A 20,341-nucleotide genomic window follows, 5' to 3' on the forward strand; every position below is an offset into this window, starting at 1 on the left:
TCCAAAAATTGATATTAATAATTGGAACCCCAAATCTTTAAAATAGCAGATCCAAATCTCATCCATTTAGGCACAAAAGCTCTCAGAAGGAATCTTCCAGATTCATGTTCTTGACTATCTGGTCTGTTTTATGGGTCTAGAAATGCATATGTAATCTTTAGAGGCTTGGCATGCTTCTTCTTCTCATAGCTATTATAGCTCAGCTGGGAGAGATCTATGCTGCCATTCTAAAGTTTATAGTCCTCATACTGATATATACATTGAATAGTGTTACAGCTACATGTAATAGAATTTGCTTTTTCTTTTTTTCTCCCTGAACTACTAGAGGTATCTCTAGACTACGGGCTTTTGTCAACAAAGGCATTGTTGACAGATACTGTCGAAAAAGCTTCTGTCGGCAAAGAGCATCTAGACTACATCCAGTTCTGTTGACAAAGCAAGCCGCTTTGTCGACATGAGAGTGTAGACGCAAAGGACAATGTAGATGCAATAACACCTTCTGTCGACAGAAGTCTGTCGACAAAAGGCATTATTCCTCGTAGAATGAGGTTTACCACCATCGACAAAACTGCTGAATTCTGTCAACATTATGTTGACAGAACTCAGCAGTAGTGTAGATGCAAGTATAGTTTTGTCGACCAAAGGCGTCTTTTGTCGACAAAACCCTGTAGTCTAGAGACACCCTAGGAGATTACCTACCAAAAACTGTGTGCGAGTGGGTTTGTAGCATTGGATGTTTGGCTTTGTGATCTTAATATTTTTATATTTTAATATATTAATATTGTATACATATTTGATCTGAAACCTGCTTTTCCTTCCTTTCATTTCCACTTCTATCAACGTAGGCCGGCTTTCATTTCTTGTACCTAGGAAGGCTTACTCCCTCACTCTCACCTACTATATCCCTTTCCGTTCCTTTTTCTCTCCCCCATGGTCAAGGGATGCAACCCCATCCTGTGGATCTCCTAACTCTCTGACTGCCAAGTGCTGAGACAGGTCAAGAGGGGAAGGATCAGCTGATAATTGCCCTGTTTTGCTCATTCCCTGTGAAAAATCTGGAATTAGCCACTGTTCCACTATTGGAAGACAGGATACTGGACTAAATGGATCATTGCCCTGACCCAGTATGGCTGTTCTTATGATCAGCAATTTTTCTCTCCTTTCCATGTGACCACTGTTCCAAAAGAGTGCTTTACTGATTGTCTGGTCTTTACTATCTGAATTGAGAGAGACTGTATGGGATACAGCTGTGATATTAATGTACAATATTACAGCTGTGATATTAATGAAGCGGTAAAATGGAGGCAAAGATGGGCAAGCAGTAAAATGGGAGGTTAGCTGGTTGATGACATTTTCAATAACATTACATGAGGAAAAATACTTTGCAGGAGCTAAACAGAATTCTTGAGGTGGAGAAGCATTGGGAAGGGATAATGAGATTGAAGGAAATTAATGCATAGATGGAAGAGCTTTTAAAATAACCAAGTGTATTGGGGTGAAGGGAAGCCAAGATTTACTCACAAATAGGAACGAGCAAAAGATGAGATGGTTGGGAGCACTGGGGTGTCAGGGTGAGGCATAGGCACTGACTGCATGGGTGCTCTGAGGTTCGAACACCTACAGGGAAAAATGTAGTGGGCTGGAGCACCCTCCGATGCCAGACTCCTTCATCTGCCCTTCTCCCCACCTCCTCGTGGCTCCACTGACCAACTCCTGCTCTTCCAGTGCTCTGGGAACACCATGAATTGCTGATTGGCGGCATTTAGGAAGCCAGTGCCTATAGTGGGAGATGTGAAAGAAGTTGAGGTCATATTTGTGGGCATGTGGAAGATGAGTACTACAGGCAGTAAGTCAGGATAAATCTGAACCAATCAGGTGAATTGGTGTGCTGTGGTTAATTATATACAGTTCTGTGACAGTCGTGGTAGAGTGTTATCAACAGTAATTTGAGGAAATTGTTTCAGAGTCACAGCTGTTAAATAAATGCTTTAGTTAGTACTTTAAATTAAATACTAATAGTATGGGTTTCACTTAATGGGCCAAATCCTCAGGTGGCATAAATTGGTATAGGCCTTAAAGGTAAAATACTCTTGCCTGTTATTTAAAAGGTCAGGCCATTATCACAATGGTTTCTTCTAGCCTTAAAAGTCTATGAAAGGGAAAATGTAGTCTATGAACCTTTGTTATTTTACACCAGCTGAAGATCTGTTCCTATGTGGTTTATTAAAATGCTGAATTATTTTGTACAATTGTATAGGTACATCACAAACTAATGAATACTTCCCAGATAGAGGAAGACATACAAAGCTCCGTCAGTTTGTCAGTTATTTATAAAATTCAAACAATAAAATCGTAAGTATTGGAATCCATGTGTCTCCTTGAATTTTTATCTCTAATAATAAATATGTAAGGCCAGAACCTTGTTCTTGCTCTGGCAGCACAAAGCATCTTGTAAAGCCAGCTTAGCTGATTACTAGAGGAATCTTCTTGCCTAAAGAAATCCTAAAAATCTCAGTGATGTGGAAAAACCAGCTCTCTTCCAATACCATCCCTCTCAAGCCCTTATCAGAAGGGAAAGAGATGATATGGTCCATTAGGACAATGTGAGGTTTAGAGTGACCAGATAGCAAGTGTGAAAAATCAGGATGGGGGTAGGGAATAATAGTAGCCTTTGTAAGACAAAGTCCAAAATATCAGATCTCCCTATAAAATTTGGACAATCTGAGGCCCTAGAATTGAGAGAATTTAAAGATGTTTTAAAGCCATCATCACATAAATGCAGCTGAATACTGTTCATAAATCTTAAATGAGAGAATTGAGGAGCTCACATTAAATGTAGGGGACATGTCATAAAAGGAGAAATTTTCGCCTGCAGCTTTTAAAAAATTTAAAAAAGGAGAACAAAGCATAGGCATCTGGACTTTGCTTTCTCTGGGTAACTGCCAAATACAACCTCCAAAAGTTAGTCACTTAAAGAGCCATTCATTTAAGGGAAAATTCTGTTCTTATGTGAATAGAGGTAATTCTGGAATAATTTTTGCTTATGTAAATAAGAGCAAAATTTGCCCATATGTTGTGTTTTATCCTCCATCTCTAACATTTCTCTCACTCTGAAATGTTATTCTTGCTTGGGATTCAAAACATTTTCCAGACTTTACTGGCTAGATTATTCAAGATATCCAAGCACATGCTGTTCATGTGGATATTTTCTTATATGGGGTGTTCTTCCTTGGAAATCCTTAGTTATTTTCTTCCCATGTTGCTGTTTACTTTCATTTTTAATAATTCAGTTACAGTGAGCAGCAGTACATCCTGCTAAATGATGAGGTAGAAACATTACTGTGGTTAGGAGAAATACAATATGCCTATAGAATCATAGAATCATAGAATCATAGGACTGGAAGGGACCTCGAGAGGTCATCGAGTCCAGCCCCCTGCCCTCAAGGCAGGATCAAGCTCCGTCTACACCATCCCTGACAGATGTCTATCTAACCTGTTCTTAAATATCTCCAGAGAGGGAGATTCCACCACCTCCCTTGGCAATTTATTCCAATATTTGACCACCCTGACAGTTAGGAATTTTTTCCTAATGTCCAATCTAAACCTCCCCTGCTGCACTTTAAGCCCATTACTCCTTGTCCTGTCCTCAGAAACCAAGAGGAACAAATTTTCTCCTTCCTCCTTGTGACACCCTTTTAGATATTTGAAAGCCGCTATCATGTCCCCCCTTAATCTTCTTTTTTCCAAACTAAACAAGCCAAGTTCATGAAGCCTGGCTTCATAGGTCATGTTCTCTAAACCTTTAATCATTCTTGTCGCTCTTCTCTGTACCCTTTCCAATTTCTCCACATCTTTCTTGAAATGTGGCGCCCAGAACTGGACACAGTACTCCAGCTGAGGCCTAACTAGTGCAGAGTAGAGCGGCAGAATGACTTCACGAGTTTTGCTTACAACACACCTGTTAATACAACCTAGAATCATATTTGCTTTTTTTGCAACAGCATCACACTGTTGACTCATATTCAACTTGTGGTCCACTATGACCCCTAGATCCCTTTCCGCCATGCTCCTTCCTAGACAGTCGCTTCCCATCTTGTATGTATGGAACTGATTGTTCCTTCCTAAGTGGAGCACTTTGCATTTCTCTCTATTAAACCTCATCCTGTTTACCTCCGACCATTTCTCTAACTTGCTAAGGTCATTCTGAATTATGTCCCTATCCTCCAAAGAAGTCGCAACCCCACCCAGTTAGGTATCATCTGCAAACTTAATAAGCGTACTCTCTATCCCAATATCTACATCATTGATGAAGATATTGAACAGTACGGGTCCCAAAACAGACCCTTGAGGAACTCCACTTGTTATCCCTTTCCAGCAGGATTTAGAACCGTTAACAACCACTCTCTGACTACGGTTATCCAGACAATTATGCACCCACCTTATCGTGGCCCTATCTAAGTTATATTTGCCTAGTTTATCAATAAGAATATCATGCGAGACCGTATCAAATGCCTTACTAAAGTCTAGGTATATGACATCCACCGCTTCTCCCTTATCCACAAGGCTCGTTATCTTATCAAAGAAAGCTATCAGATTAGTTTGGCATGACTTGTTCTTCACAAACCCATGCTGGCTATTCCCTATCACTTTATTACCTATACATCAACCCCTTCTCAGAAGTGAGCCTCAGAGACTTGGTCAATTGTCTTGGGCTCACAAGACTTGCCCTGTGGGACTAAATTTATCAGTGTAGACATTCAGGCTTGGATTGAGGCCCAAACTTTGAGACCCAGTGAGAATGGAAGCCTGAAAGTCTACACTGATATATTTAGCTTTGCAGCATAAGCCACCTAAACCTGAGTCATTTAACCCAGGCTCCATTACTTGCTGTCTCAGGAGTTTGGTTTGTTTGTTTTTGTAGTCTAGACATACCCCTAGTGTTATAGAAGAATTTTTGAAATATTTATTTATCTGAATAAATAACTGTCTAATATACTTGCAGACAATTGGATACAAATGAATTTCCGATAGAAGCCACAACAAGTCTGAATACTGTGTTTGAACTTTTGAAACAGTATGGTGAGGATTCTTCAGTTTCAGTACTTGATGAAAAGTAAGTTTTATTAGTCATAGCCCTCTGAAAACACATGAAGAGATTGATTTTATTCCCATTGAAGTCCTTGACAGAACTTTTATTGATCTTTGTGAAATACTTCATCATCATTATTTACAGTGGCACTTAGATGTTTAACGGGGGGGATCAAGGTCCCATTGTGCAAATTAAACAGCCTTCTAGTATCAAATATATTCTCCCTGTGTAGGTAAGCTTCTCTTGTCTTTTGATAAAATAAATAAATTGAGCACATTTTAATACAATGTTCCAGACCCATATTATTCTGTAGCTCTTTTCTGAACATGATTTCTTGAAGTACAGACATCACATTGATGATACTACTACTGGAATAATGAGTCAATGTTCTATAGTGGTAATATAATCTCCTATTAATAGATCCAAGTATTATTTTAGCTATTTTAGCCATAATTTTCAGTGGAAGCTCATGCTCATTTGGTTATCTTTCAGTCCTCCTTTGGGTTTCTAGAGCACAATTTTCTAGCATACAGTCTCCTTCCTGTAAATAAAACTTTGGTTCATTATTTCAAAATGTATGACCTTGTGTTTGGCAGTAGTAAAATGCATGACTTTGATTACACCAAGTTTACCAGCTGACTTGGATCACTCAGTATCAATGATTTGATCTTATTATTTGCCACCTTGTCAGGCTTTGTGTTATCTACAAACTTGATCAGCAATTATTTTATATTTTCCTCTAGATTAGTGGGGGTGATGAGGAGTAGTGTTGAGTTGGAAACCAATCCCTGCAAGATCCCATTAAACATTCTCAATTTCCCATAAGCAATTACATTTTAGTATTGATCAGTTAGCCTGCTTTTAATTAATTTACTATTTTCTGTATTGATTATGTATAGTCCTCGTAGTAAATTGCAATGCCCTGCAGTATTAATTTAGATACATTTGAGAAATCTAAGTGGGATTTATCACCTTAATCAAGCAATTATATCAAATTAATTGGATGAGACAAATGACCTTTTAATGACTTTATTATTTTTGCAGAATTCCTTTGCTTTTAGAATTGGCTCGTCTTTCTTTGAAGTTAAACTGTACCCAACTTGCATTTGATTGCATACATGATTTAAAGAGAGCTGGGATTGAAGTAAGTGTTAGGATTACACTATTACAATACTTTTATTTCACTGTGCTTCAAAATAATTATGCATGCATCAAGACCTATTCCCACATTTAGGTACTGATATAGTTAACCTTCATTAATATGACTAGGAGTTACTTGCATACATTTTCTTTCCCTAAATCAGATAAGAGATGAAAGATTAAGAAAAAGAGTTTAACTCAGTAAAACAGTCAAAAGAATAATTTTGGTAAATAAAATGTTAAATTCAGATTCTTCTCTATAATTTGAAACTGTCTTCTGTAGAATGTCTTAAATGGGGATAACGCCAAAATTCTTCATATGGGAAGACTGTCTCTCTCCCCAAGTGATGTCTGTAGTTTTACAAAAGATTTAGCCAATCCATCTATGGAAGATTTTCTCAGCCATCAGTGTGTAAGATGTGAAAGCAATGATGCATTACTTAATATGGACATTATTCTTTTTGAATAAAATGTTGTGTAATCAACCTCAGTATACAGCAGGTCCTACTGAAAGAGAAGTTGGGCATTCATCTTTGAAAAGGTTAGGCTGTTGGTTATGGTTAGATTAAAGAGTGGTTCAAGAGGGTCTTGCCAAATACATACCTCAGGTTATTCTCTTTTTTAGATACTGGAAGATCATAGGGTTGTTCCTTCAATTATGAACACACATAATTGATGGGCTGTGAAACTAGCTGCTCTTGCTGTCCCCTCCCACAGTTGTGGCTCATTTTGAGGGTATTTGTTCCTAATCACTGATTCTGAATTTGAGAGGTTAAGTCCTATTCCTTCCCCAAGTCTCTTCTCCTGACATTTTATTCTTTTAATTGTTGTTATTCTGATTTAGTCTAGACGTAGCCTAGTAGTTAGATTATGGTGGCAAAGAAAGCATATTCCTAGGAGATTGGACTAAAGTATTGTGTGTATATTCTGCTTGCTTTCACTATATCTGTGGGTTTGGGTGGGTGTTTGTTACTCTTCAATCTCACCCCCAGACTGGCTGAAGGGGATCTCGTGTTTATTCTTTTGGTTCCCTTGTTTGCCACAGCATGTAGGAAAGTTCTCAGGCATTATAGAGTATGGAAGAAGGGTACATACAGATTCAGAAAATATATCCCACTCCACAGAGTGTGTGTATGTGTATATAGGGTGGCACTGGTAGCACCCAATATGATTAAGGTTGTGTGATAAGTTCCATTTTAAAACCCTTTTGTTGGTTGCTTGTCTCTTTGACAAACTTTAACCGCACAGGCTGAAATTTTCCATGTTAGTTGTCTTCTAAAAGCTGATCGGTTTTTTGGGGAAGGAGGGTTGGCGTTGTGGAGGTTTTTTGTTTCATTTTTTTTATTATTCTTTAGTTTCAACCAAAATAGTTTGGCCATTTCCTGGAATGAGGATAAGAAAAATAAAAGTTGGAAAGCTCTTATCCCCCAATCCTATGCTTTGGAATAGAGGCTTGAAATACAGCAGCAGGAGATGCTGTCAGTGATATGTCTTTTAACTCCCCCATGAAAATCTTCCAAAATCTGGTTAAGTTTTAAGACTTTGAAAAATCATGGTTCATATATGCACAGTCTGAGATATGGGGCAAAAATGGACTTTCCATGTACTGGATGCTTCTGGCTGCTCTGGACCAGAATGGGACTGCACTAGATCTGAGAGTAGAGAGCCTGATAATCACTGAGGGTACGTCTATACTACAGCGCTAATTCGAACTAACTTAGTTCGAATTAGTTAATTCGAACTAAGCTAATTCGAACTAACGCGTCTAGAACTAAAAACTAGTTCGAATTAGCGTTTTGCTAATTTGAACTAGAATGTCCACATTGAGTGGACCCTGAACAGGGCTTAAGGATGGCCGGAAGCAGTGCCGGCAGGGCATCAGAGGAGGACTTAGAGCGTGGAGATGCTGTCTCAGGCTAGCCGAGGGCTGCGCTTAAAGGGACCCGACCCCCACCCTGGACAGACAGTTCTCAGGGGTGCCCCGCTTGAAAACCAGTCCTGGCTTGGAGTGCCCACACTGGGCACATCACAGCACTCGGCCATCAGCCCAGCTGCACTTGCCGCAGGCTGCCATCTGGGGAGAGGGGGCAATTGGGGGGGCTGCAGGAGAGCTTCCACCCCCAGAAGCCCGCAGAGCCAGCCAAGTCCTCCCCATCGGGGGCTCGTACCCCATTCCCCCCTCACCTCCTTCCACTTACCCTTCCCTAGCCCCTTTTCTTGATGTACAAAATAAAGGACAATTGTGGTAAAAAATGGAATCTGTCTTTATTGACCAAAACTGGGGGAGACTGGGAAAAGGAGGTGGGAGAGGGGAAGAGAAAGGCTGGGAGAGGGGAGGGCAACTAACATGATCAGGGGTTGGGAACAGGTCCCAGATGAAGAGAGGCTACAGAGACTGGGACTTCTCAGCTTAGAATAGAGGAGTCGGAGGGGGGACAGGATAGAGGTCTCTAAAAGCAGGGGTTGGGTGGAGAGGGTGCATTCAGAAAAGTTCTTCCTGAGTTCCCATAAAGAAGGACTAGAGGACACCAAAGGAAAGGAATGGGTAGCAGGCTTGAAACTAGTAAGAGACAGTTGTTCTTGACAAAGCAAATAGTTAACCTGTGGAACTCCTTGCTGCAGGAGGCTGTGAAGGCTACAACTAGAACAGAGTATAAAGGGACGTGAGATCAAGTCATGGAGGTTGGGTCCATGAGTGGTATTAGCCAGGGGGTAGGAGTGGTGTCCCTGCCCAAGGATTGTGGAAGGCTGGAGAGGGATGGCACGAGACAAATGGCTTGGTCACTGTCTTTGGTCCATCCCCTCCAGGGTCCCTAGGGTTGGGCTAGATGGACCTTTGGTCTGACCCAGGACAGCCATTGTAATCTCAGAGCTCAGGGTCAGGGGTCTCAGTGGACCCCCTTGATTTTCATGCACACCTGGTCCTGGGTGGCCAGGCTGGCAGCTCTCCTGCCCTAGCCGGCCACTTTCCTGTGCCTAGTGCGGAGATTGTGGACAAGGTCCACGATGTCCGCACTAGCCCAGGAAGGTGCCCACCTCTTGCGGTCCCGGGCAAGCTCCCGGGAGCCGCCAGCCTGGTCCCGGGAAGAGGGGGTGGGCTGGGGGACATCGGGAGGGTGGCTCTGTGCCGTGCCAGGTGCAGGGTCTGCTGGCTGGGTGCTGGCAGGCTTGCACCTGACACGGGCACCGTAGCCAGCCCGTGCCCCTTTAAGGGGTCCGGGGCCGGGAGGGGGGCATACATGTTTCCCTGGTGTTGGCCAGAGTGGCCACCAGGGAAAGCTGGGGAGGGCTAGCCTCCCACTAGTTCGAATTAAGGGGCTAAACACCCCTTAATTCGAACTAGCTAGTTCGAACTAGGCTTAATCCTCGTAAAATGAGGTTTTCCTAGTTCGAACTAAGCGCTCCGCTAGTTCGATTTAAATTCGAACTAGCGGAGCGCTAGTGTAGCGCCTATGAATGTTAGTTCGAACTAACGTCTGTTAGTTCGAACTAACATTGTAGTGTAGACATACCCTGAGACAGTGCAGAGGAAAGCATCTGATTTATCCCCCCAAAGCCTAGGGCATTGTTGAGATAGACTGGAAAAGTATATTGGAAACAGAAATCTAGTGTGTGAAGATGATCCTGGTTGGGAAAGTAGATTAGGTCTAGGAGCTGGAGTGTAAAATGTGCTTGGGGCATTGGGAGGAAAAAGATCAAATGAAAGTTTGTTGAATAAGAGAGATTTCTGTAAAACATTCTATTTTTGACGAATCAGTATTTTCTATTGAAATTCCATTTTGTTAGAGAATTCCTGATCTACTGTATTATTATTCCTATTGGAATAATTTTTCATATAGATTTTAATTTGTGCACTTTTCAGAAACAGACATCTGCATCAAATACCAACAAATGTATTGGATCCCATCTAGAATATAAAATCAGATAATTTTGTCCCATACCAATACAGAAGCCATCACCCATCATTCCTGACCCTTGTAGCTTACTCTTGATAATTTTATGTTTTAAATGAAACCGAACAGGCTATCAGTTAAAATATTTAATTTAAACTATAAAAGTAAAACCACAATGCTAGGAAAATAAAACTTTTCAAAATAAAATTCAATACCAGTACTCTTAAGATGTAAACTGATGGAGAAAGAATTGAAGGTATCTGTCCATTTTAATCAATACAATCTTTGGAGTTTCTAGTTGTTTACCCTTTTTTCTATACTTTACAAACAAATGGGTTGAATTCTCCTAGCTATCACATCCTCTTGTGAATCTTGAAGGACTAGATATGATCGCTGGTAAATTTCCTTTGTGCTTTTATTTCCATATCTTGTTCCAGCTTCTTTCAAAATCTGCCGTACATATGAATGGAGGACAGGGACTTTAAATAAAATGTAATTAAAAGCTGTGATGCTATCATTTTAGTTCATATCTGTGATAACATTTACTCCAGTGGTTCCAGTTCTTCATTCAGTGGGACAACAAAGGACTTTACTAGCACATATGTTTGCAAGATATGGGTCTAAATATAAATACTTTTATTTATTTTACAAATTTATATTTCTATATTTGTATTTACTAGGAGCCAGGAAAAGTGATTGAAATAGAATGCTTGGAATGTGAATATGAAGTCCAAAAACTTGGCACTAAAATTGCAACCTATACTAAAGGTGTTGTTGAGGTATGCTTTTTAATTAGTACTAATTTGTATAAAAAAGATAAACATTAACTTTCTGTTAAATTTTCCCAAGTTGTACATTAGCTATGGCTCAATCTTATGCCACTTTGTAAGAAAAAACAGTTCATTTTCAATTTTCTCCATTAATGTTAATATATTATCTTTTTGTTGGGTCTGAACAAAATAAAGAGAATCCTCTGTTCTGCCATGGTATTTACAGTTTGGTAGAACAGGGTCATACCATACTGTTCCACAAGACAGAATCATATTGTTTGGCTATACCAAAAGAAGGACAGAGACGTGATAAAGTTTTAATCATGCTGCAACTCTATCAGATATCTAGAACTACATGGCATATAAAAGCGTACAGTGGAGGTTACCTCTGTTCGTTCAGTAACTTCCCAGGGGACTTCCACCAGCAATCTTCTCTTTTTCCATCTAGGTCCCCTAGCCAACCCATTGCTGGGACCTTACTATTCCCCATCCCATTAAGGAGGGGAGAGGATGATTGGGTCCCTGCTGTACCATTCATAGGAGCCCCCAATCTTCCCCATTCCATTTGCTTAACCAACACCTAATTTGCAAGTAATTTATCAAGCTGTGTATTTGGTCACTATATCTTTTCTTTGAAATACCTACATTGCTCATCTGTCCCACACTTGCATACCAAGTTGTGATATATAGCTTAACTTCCTTCATGCCACACATCAACAAAGTCCTTTCTAAAGCAACTGTGAAGAAGGCAAAAAAAACCAGCTCCACCTAGATCAATTTGATTATAAGGGAAAAAATCCTTCCTAGACCTCCTAAAAAGCTAGTGCAATGCCCCAGCAGCTCTTGACCAAACCTGTTACTTCACCATCCAGAGGGAAGGGTGGGTGCTGATTCTGCCTGCTCCATGTAAAAGGGGGATCACCATACAGGCTGCACCTGTAAGCCCTTCTGTCCATTCATTTCACAAGGGATGAGTCAATGTCACTATGCTGGCTTCTTGTCTCCTTTTGCAGTAATTTAATCTCTCCATACTGCTCCCATTATTCAGCCAACAAACCAAATTCACCCCCGTTTAAAGGTGTGTTGCAGTCAATGGCAAAAAGAGGGGACATCATGCCTATAGAAGTTATTTGCACACACATCAAGGACCAGATTTTGCAAATACTTGTATGAAGGAATAATTCTTCTGATGAGTAGTCACATTGAATACAGTGAAACTAGTAATTTGGGTAAAGTTGCTTCTGCATAAAGTGTTTGGGACCTAAAATATTAATCACTTATTTCATTTATTGATAATTAGATAAGACATATCAGTACTATTATTATTTGAATAAATATAATAGAAATTAAGTTATATTTAAGAAGTATCCATAAAAACAAAATGTAAATCACTACATTCGTTTTTAACTTTTACTGTGTTAAAACTCTACCAAAAGCTAAGAGCTTGTGAATTTTTGCTAAAGAGCCTTGTATATGTAAACTGGGATTTTCAAAGAACTCTGTGTTGGTTTCCTATTGAAATCAATGGGAGTTTTGCCATTGATTAGATTAGGAGCAGAGTTAAGCCAACATTGATTCCTTTGGAAAACTTAACTTATGTTTTTTTCTGTCTTTCTCCTACACCAGGTTAGAACCTGAGCAGCTGATAAATGTACTAAATTCTCAGAACTCAAAAATAATCTGCAGTCATGGATTTTTGTTATCATAAGGTATGCCTACTCTGCATTCCTCTTTAAGAGAGGAATGCAAATGCGGAGGAACAAAATTGCAAATGAAGCGCAGATTTGAATTTCCCGTGATTCATTTGCATAATCATGTCCAGACGCTATTTCAAAATACCCTATTTCAAAAAAAGAAACGCTGTCTAGATGTGGTTATTTCGAAAGAAAGCCCTTGTTTTGAAATTACCCTTACTCCTTATAAAATGAGGTTTAAGGGTAATTTCAAAAGAAAGGTTTTCTTTCAAAATAACCGCGTCTAGACAGCGTTTCTTTTATCGAAATAGGTTATTTCGAAATAGTGCCTGGACGAGATTATGCAAATGAAGCAAGGAAAATTCAAATCCACGCTTCATTTGCAATTTCATTCCTCTGTATTTGCATTCCTCTCTTGAAAGAGGAGTGCAGTGTAGACATACCCAAAGGCAACAGGGAGAGACAGACAGGATCATATCTGAGAGTGGCAATAGCTGTTAAATAGTAAAGTGTGTAAAATGGCATTCTTTATCAGTCAAAATGTGACTTTAAAAAAAAAGATTTAATGTACCTGCATAAAATATGGGCTACATGTGAGTTCTGTGAAAGTTTCATAAATCAAAAACTACAGAGATTGTTTTCTGTTGGAAACAACCTAAAATCACAGTTTTACAGTATTATTTAGCATTTGTTTTATTAGTATATATAATCAATGTGAAGTACATTTTTATTTACAGTCTCAGCTGAAAGTGATAAGAAGACTTGAACAAGCATTGCAACGTGCAGTTCGACTGGGAGACCCCAGTGTTATTCAGGTGGTTTGTGCTACACAGTGGAATCTTTGCCTGCCACTGTTACAACACAATTTGCATCAACATGTGCGAAAACCATTAATATCTGTTGCTGAAATCTTAGAAAAAATTGACAGGTAAATTGCTTTATTTACCTTCCCTTATGTAGATCTCAGATGCCTTGAAAACTTTACCACAGATAATAATAAACGAAACTATTTGGATAACTAAGCCCTGCAAATCTGTTAATATCCTGTTTAGGGCAAAGTCTAAACTACATCCCTCTTTCGAAAGAGGGATGTAAATTAGACATATTAGAATTGCAAATGAAGCTGGGATTTGAATTTCCCACGCTTCATTTGGTAATTTTTTTAGGACTACAGGATCTTTCGAAAAAAGCTTTTCTTTTCAAAAGAACCGCGTCTAGACTGCGGTTTCACTTTCGAAATAGAGTTTTTCGAAAAAACGTCATGATGCAATTATGCTAATGAAGCACGGGAAATTCAAATCCCGGTTTCGTTTGCAATTTCAATATGTCTAATTTACATCCCTCTTTCGAAAGAGGAATGTAGTTTAGACGTACCCTAGATCTGTGGGTATCCACATTCGCGGATATGGATTCAGATATTCGTAGCTCATTTTTGCAGCTATGGATGCGGATGCAAAAACACATTTTTTATCTAGAACACAGCATATTTGCAGATATCCATTTTATATCTGCAGATATCTGTATTTGTACATATGGATGTTATTATCTACAGCTCATGTTTGTGGATACGATTGCGCAGTGCTCTATGGATAATCTGTATCTTACCCTATCTACCTCTAAAATGCAGCATTCTCTTTCATGAATCCTCATAAATGATTAATGGCATACAGAAACACTGCAGTTTAAGACAGGATATGAGGAATAATGTATCCAATTGAAATTACATGAAGAAAGTGTATTATCATAGTGTGACTAAATATATTGGCGTATGGCCTGGATTTCTGACATGGACATCCCTGCATTTGGGAAAAATGCTGCACAGTTTACAGTAAGTCTTTGCATATGTACGTTCCATCATAGGGGTGCATGCATCCTATTCACTATTGTCTGAGTCTTTCTTTCCTCTGCAGTACCAGTTGGGGTAGAGTAAGTGAATATTGTTGCCTTGTGGCAATAAGCACAGGTAGAACAGGAAGTGTGTCCCTGACCTTAGCCACCAGTTCTTTCTTACTTCTCATATCAGTTGTTAGAATTGGTGTTTCTTGCCTTTGCAAGTCTTTCCCTCCTTCTTGAACATAGTATGTGTTTATTATAATTCTAGAGTAGTCTGAAGATTTTTCACAATTTTCAAGTTAGATTTAGAATTAAGTTTTAGTTTTGATCGTTTGCCTTAGTCTCCAGACAGCAAGTCTTGTCACCCTTGCAGCAAATCAGTGCCTGTGAGTGACCACATGTCAACTGTCTTAAATGTCTAGGGGTTATTTGTTAAGAGTTCCAAGAAAGGGCTGCAAGATTCAAGTTTCACTTAACAGAGTTAGTGTGCTGATCACCATTTGAAGCCTTCTTGCTCAGAGACAGACAGATCTGCATCTGTGAGGAGTGCTCACCTGATTTGAATGAGTCAAAAGATAAGTTCTCCATAACCAGTACCAAAGAAGACAGGCTTTAGCAAACTCAGGGGGTTGGTAAGTAAGATCCCATAGGGAAAGTTGAAGAGTAGGTTTTCACTTGCCACGCCGGAGATTGATGTTCTTGCATTTGATTTAGTGGGTTTAGTATAGACCCGTAAAAAAACCACTGAGGGCAGCTCCAGCCAGCATCTGTACTCCTTGCAGTTGTGAGGTGTAAGGGAAGCCAACAAGCGCATTTGCTCCCTTTGGCCTCCTGCAGTGGGGACGGTGCCAAGCTATGTAGCTGGAGTTGTGTACCTTAAGCTGACCTTCCAAGTCTAGTGTAGACTAGGCCTACGAGGAAAAACTGTTGGACAGTTGGCAGGGTTTTTTTCAGAAAGACATTTTTAAGGGCAAAAGAGAAAACTATTCCACTGTATAAGAAAGATAGGAAGGATGGCAAGAGAGGACCCTGACATAACTAGGAGATCTTGAATGATCTAAAAATTAAAAAAGAGTCCTTCAAAAAGTAGAAAGTAGGTCAAATTAAAAATATGAATATTAACAACACAAGTATGCAGGGACAAAATTAGAAGGGCCAAGGCACAAAACAAGCTCAGAGTAGCTGGAGACATAAAGGGTAACTAGAACACATTCTGTAAATATTTTAGAAGAGGGGTGGTCTCAAACTCAGTTTACCTTAGGGCCAGTGCCAGTACTCAAACCCTCCTAGTAGGCAAGCGGGCATCCCCTCTGGAAGGAAACCGTGCCTTATTAACAAACTAGGAAAATACAACCTACATGGAGCTACTGTAAGATGGATACATAACTGTTTGGATAACCATTCCCAGAGAGTAGTTATCAACCGTTCACAGTCATGCTGGAAGGGCATAATGAGTGAGGAGGTTCTGCAGGAATCAGTTCTGGTTCTGTTCAGTATCTTCATTAATGATTTGAGAGAGCTGCTAATGGGCTGTTCTGGTTTGTTTATCTAAAGGTTCCATAGTCATGGAGACTTGCAACTCCCATTGGCTCTAGGACCACTACACGAGATAGTACACCACACTTATTAGGTGTGTGGATTGCCAGTACTCTTATAAAATGTGGGGATGATACCAAGCTGGATAGGGGTTGCAAGTGTTTGGAGAACAGGATTATAATTCAGAATGATGTGGACAATCTGGAGAAATGGCCTAAGGAAAATAGGATGAAATTCAATAAGAACAATGCAAAGTACTTTACTTAGAATGGAACAATTAGTTGCACACATACAGAATGGGAAATAATAAGTAGTCCTGTGGCACCTTAGAGGCTAATCAAAATATATAGAATCATGAGCTTTCGTGGGTAAAACCCACTCGATCAGATACATTGGAATGGAAATAACAGAAACATCTATCTATCTATCTATCTATCTATCTATCTATCTATCTATCTATCTATCTATCTATCTATCTATCTATCTATCTATCTATCTATCTATCTATCTATCTATCTAGATGTTAATGGCAGAAGAAATTGGCTTTGTAATGCACCGACCAGTTAATGTCTTTATTCAAGCCCAGGGTTACAGTGTCAGATTTTTAGATGAATTCCAATTCTGCAGACTCTCTTTGTAATTGGTTAGTGAAATTCCTTTGTGGAAAAATGGCTACTTTTAAATCCATGTTTGAGTGACCATGCAGGTTAATATGTTCCTCTACAGGTTTATGTATGTTACTGTTTCTGATGTCTTATTTATGTCCATTTATCCTTTGTCGTGAGACTTTCCAGTTTGGCCAATATATTTATATAATAAATTATACATATGTGATTCTCCAGTCTCTGTTCACATAGACACCAAGACCAACCTGGAACTACTTGGAACAAGTTTAAATTGCTTGTGATTAATTTGCAATAGACTAGACATGTAGGCTGCATCTACACTGGCATAATTTTGCGCAAATACTTTTAATGGAAAAGTTTTTCCGTTAAAAGAATTTGCGCAAGAGAGCGTCTACACTGGCATGTGCTTTTGCGCAAAAGCATCCGTGCCAGTGTAAATGCTCTCTTGCACAAGAAAGCTCCGATGGCCATTTTAGCCATCTCTTGCGCAAGGAATTAACATTGCCTGTCTATACTGGCCTCTTGCGCAAGAATACTTGCACAAGAGGGCTTATCCCTGAGCGGGAGCGTCAGAGTATTTGCGCAAGAAGCACTGATTTTGTACATTACAACGTCAGTGTTCTTGCACAAATATTCACGGCCAGTGTAGACAGGTGGCAAGGTTTTGTGCAAAAGCAGGTGCTTTTGCGCAAAATCTTGCCAATGTAGACACAGCCGTACAGTCAAAAAAAAGCCCGTTAAACCTGCTTGTAACCATTGTTCTTTGAGACGTGTTGTATGTCTGTGACCCACCCACCATTCAATGACCCACTACCTTTTCCCACTTTATCAGAGTCTGTCTGGTAAGAAGTAACAGAGGAGGATCCAAGGGTTGCTCCGTTCTTTTGTAATAGTATGAGGTAGTAGAGTGCTCGCTATATCCCAACAGATACTGCTGAAGGAAAAAAATCTTTGTGTGTTGGACACATGCATACCTCTAGTGAAATGGACATATGTAACAGATGTCAAACAACAGTTATATGAAGGTTAGAAACTGTCTTCCAAGAGGTTGTTGTTGTTAACGGTGCTAAATCCTGCTGGAAAGGGATAACAAGTGGAGTTCCGCAAGGATCTGTTTTGGGACCCGTACTGTTCAATATCTTCATCAATGATGTAGATATTGGGATAGAGAGTACGTTTATTAAGTTTGCAGATGATACCAAACTGGGTTGGGTTGCAACTTCTTTGGAGGATAGGGACATAATTCAAAATGACCTTAGCAAGTTAGAGAAATGGTCAGAAGTAAACAGGATGAAGTTTAATAAAGAGAAATGCAAAGTGCTCCACTTAGGAAGGAACAATCAGTTCCATACATACAAGATGGGAAGCGACTGTCTAGGAAGGAGCATGGCGGAAAGGGATCTAGGGGTCATAGTGGACCACAAGTTGAATATGAGTCAACAGTGTGATGCTGTTGCAAAAAAAGCAAATATAATTCTAGGTTGTATCAACAGGTGTGTTGTAAGCAAAACTTGTGAAGTCATTCTGCCGCTCTACTCTGCACTAGTTAGGCCTCAGCTGGAGTACTGTGTCCAGTTCTGGGCGCCACATTTCAAGAAAGATGTGGAGAAATTGGAAAGGGTACAGAGAAGAGCGACAAGAATGATTAAAGGTCTAGAGAACATGACCTATGAAGCCAGGCTTCATGAACTGGGCTTGTTTAGTTTGGAAAAAAGAAGATTAAGGGGGAACATGATAGCGGTTTTCAAATATCTAAAAGGATGTCACAAGGAGGAAGGAGAAAATTTGTTCCTCTTGGTTTCTGAGGACAGAACAAGGAGTAATGGGCTTAAAGTGCAGCAAGGGAGGTTTAGATTGGACATTAGGAAAAAATTCCTAACTGTCAGGGTGATCAAATATTGGAATAAATTGCCAAGGGAGGTGGTGGAATCTCCCTCTCTGGAGATATTTAAGAACAGGTTAGATAGACATCTGTCAGGGATGGTGTAGACTGAGCTTGGTCCTGCCTTGAGGGCGGGGGGCTGGACTCGATGACCTCTCGAGGTCCCTTCCAGTCCTATAATTCTATGATTCTAGGTCAGAGCTTCACTGTTATATTTCAGACAAAACATAGCACATTCTGCAGCCTAGTGTCCTCTAACACCACACTGGGTCATTGATTCATTAGTCAAAAGGAGGCATGCCATGTACAGTATTGCTAGAACCCTTTTTTGTAACAGTTGTGACATTTCCCTTAGAGGTTTCTTGTCCCAACCCTAATTCAGGAATGTGCTTAATGACATGCTTAATGTTAAAAAACTGCATAGCCACACACCGTATGTTATGACACACTAAAATATAGCCATGTCATTTAGCTGGCTAAATGGAAACTTCTGAAAATCTGGCTCTTTGTGAACAACTGTAAGAGTGATACACAAGAAGCAACTCAATGGCAAAATTATGCAGTTCTTTCTTGGCTGTGTTGCCTCGTCAGGACTAAGAAAAGCAAAATGTAATAAATAGTCATGCTAGTCACTTTGGTATGATGATATGACATGAAACATGAAAGAACACATAAGTTGAGTGAAAGAATCTTTTTCATACATTAATTTTTTCAGACCTTTTTTTAATAATTTTATGACTATATAGCTTTATTTCATCCTGATTTAAAAACTTACCTATAAAATTGTCTGATTTCCTAGCTTGTTGGTTTTGCTACGTTGCCAAGTTCATATGGAAATTGCTCATATTGAAGAAGATGAAGATAGAATAGAGGCTGCCATGGAACATTTTCAGAAGGCAATATATCTAGATAATAATGGGCAATACCAGGAACATCTTAAAATGGCTTTTCATCGTCTTCACTTATGCACTATGTTGTATAAATCACCTGAGCGCCTAGAGGATCAAGCAATTATGATGATTGAACAGGTAGTAATAAAGAACAATTTCATAGGTAGCAATATAAAGTTTGCTTATATTTCTCTATAAAGGAAATATTCTCTTATAATTATATTTTGAGAGTTGTGTATATTCAAATACTAGATTTCTAAGGTAATTAAGTTTTGGTCTTTTGAGTAATTTCTTGCAAAGTTATTTAATAAATAACTTAATGTTAATCTTTACTGACAATACTGAAAGGAGAGAGCCACAGTTCTGATGCAGGCAGAGATTACTCATGTATGTAAAGACTGAGCTTTCAGGGTTCATGGGGAAAATATACTCCTGTATCAGCACACTGATAATATTCCATTCCACGTTTATACTAAGAAGACTCATGTGAAATAGATAGGCTAGTACACTAAGGAATGCTGCATTTCAAATTCCTTTGTGTTGGCATATAGTTGTCAGCGCTAGTGAACTGTTGTATTTTAGGTATGATTTGAACCAGTATAGTGAAGTTTCAGGACTCCCAACTTTTCTTATATCATCTCAGATAATTCAGCTGTGATATGCCCCAAATAATGTAGTGTGTTACGCACCAGCAAAAACAAAAGTTTCGGGCCAAAGTAGAAAACCATTTGTGTAGTCACTGCTGTTGACTTCCTAAAATATTTCTCATTTTTATATTCAACATTTTGTTTCTCTCTAGACCTTATAAGTAGTCTGTTGTTCCTTAGTAACTAAAAAGTAAGAGAAAACGTAAAGCCTTAATAATGTGAAAATTAATTTATCCTTATAAATTGGATGATGCAAGCATTTTACACTTTTACAGTGCTTTCTGTTTATACTTCTTGGAGTTATTTACAAATGGGTCTATATCAATTTCCACAGAGACACA

The 20,341-nt window shown here is 39.3% G+C and overlaps 1 protein-coding gene across 11 annotated transcripts in view; it reads left to right on the forward strand.

Annotated features, from left to right (window-relative positions):
- CFAP46 (cilia and flagella associated protein 46) overlaps positions 1 to 20,341 on the forward strand; it is a 213,819-nt gene that overhangs the window by 11,989 nt on the left and 181,489 nt on the right. For all 11 annotated transcript variants that reach the window (XR_012905646.1, XM_075935219.1, XM_075935218.1 and 8 more), the window contains 6 exons: positions 2,258 to 2,352; positions 5,003 to 5,113; positions 6,134 to 6,233; positions 10,803 to 10,901; positions 13,324 to 13,514; positions 19,263 to 19,491. Coding sequence is in view for 10 of the 11 variants with exons in the window: in XM_075935219.1 (XP_075791334.1) it covers positions 2,258 to 2,352; positions 5,003 to 5,113; positions 6,134 to 6,233; positions 10,803 to 10,901; positions 13,324 to 13,514; positions 19,263 to 19,491 (825 nt within the window). In the remaining variant the exon portion in view is untranslated. The remainder of the gene's footprint in view (positions 1 to 2,257; positions 2,353 to 5,002; positions 5,114 to 6,133; positions 6,234 to 10,802; positions 10,902 to 13,323; positions 13,515 to 19,262; positions 19,492 to 20,341) is intronic.

The sequence above is a fragment of the Pelodiscus sinensis genome, chromosome 8, assembly GCF_049634645.1.
Source record: "Pelodiscus sinensis isolate JC-2024 chromosome 8, ASM4963464v1, whole genome shotgun sequence".
NCBI lineage: Eukaryota > Metazoa > Chordata > Testudines > Trionychidae > Pelodiscus > Pelodiscus sinensis.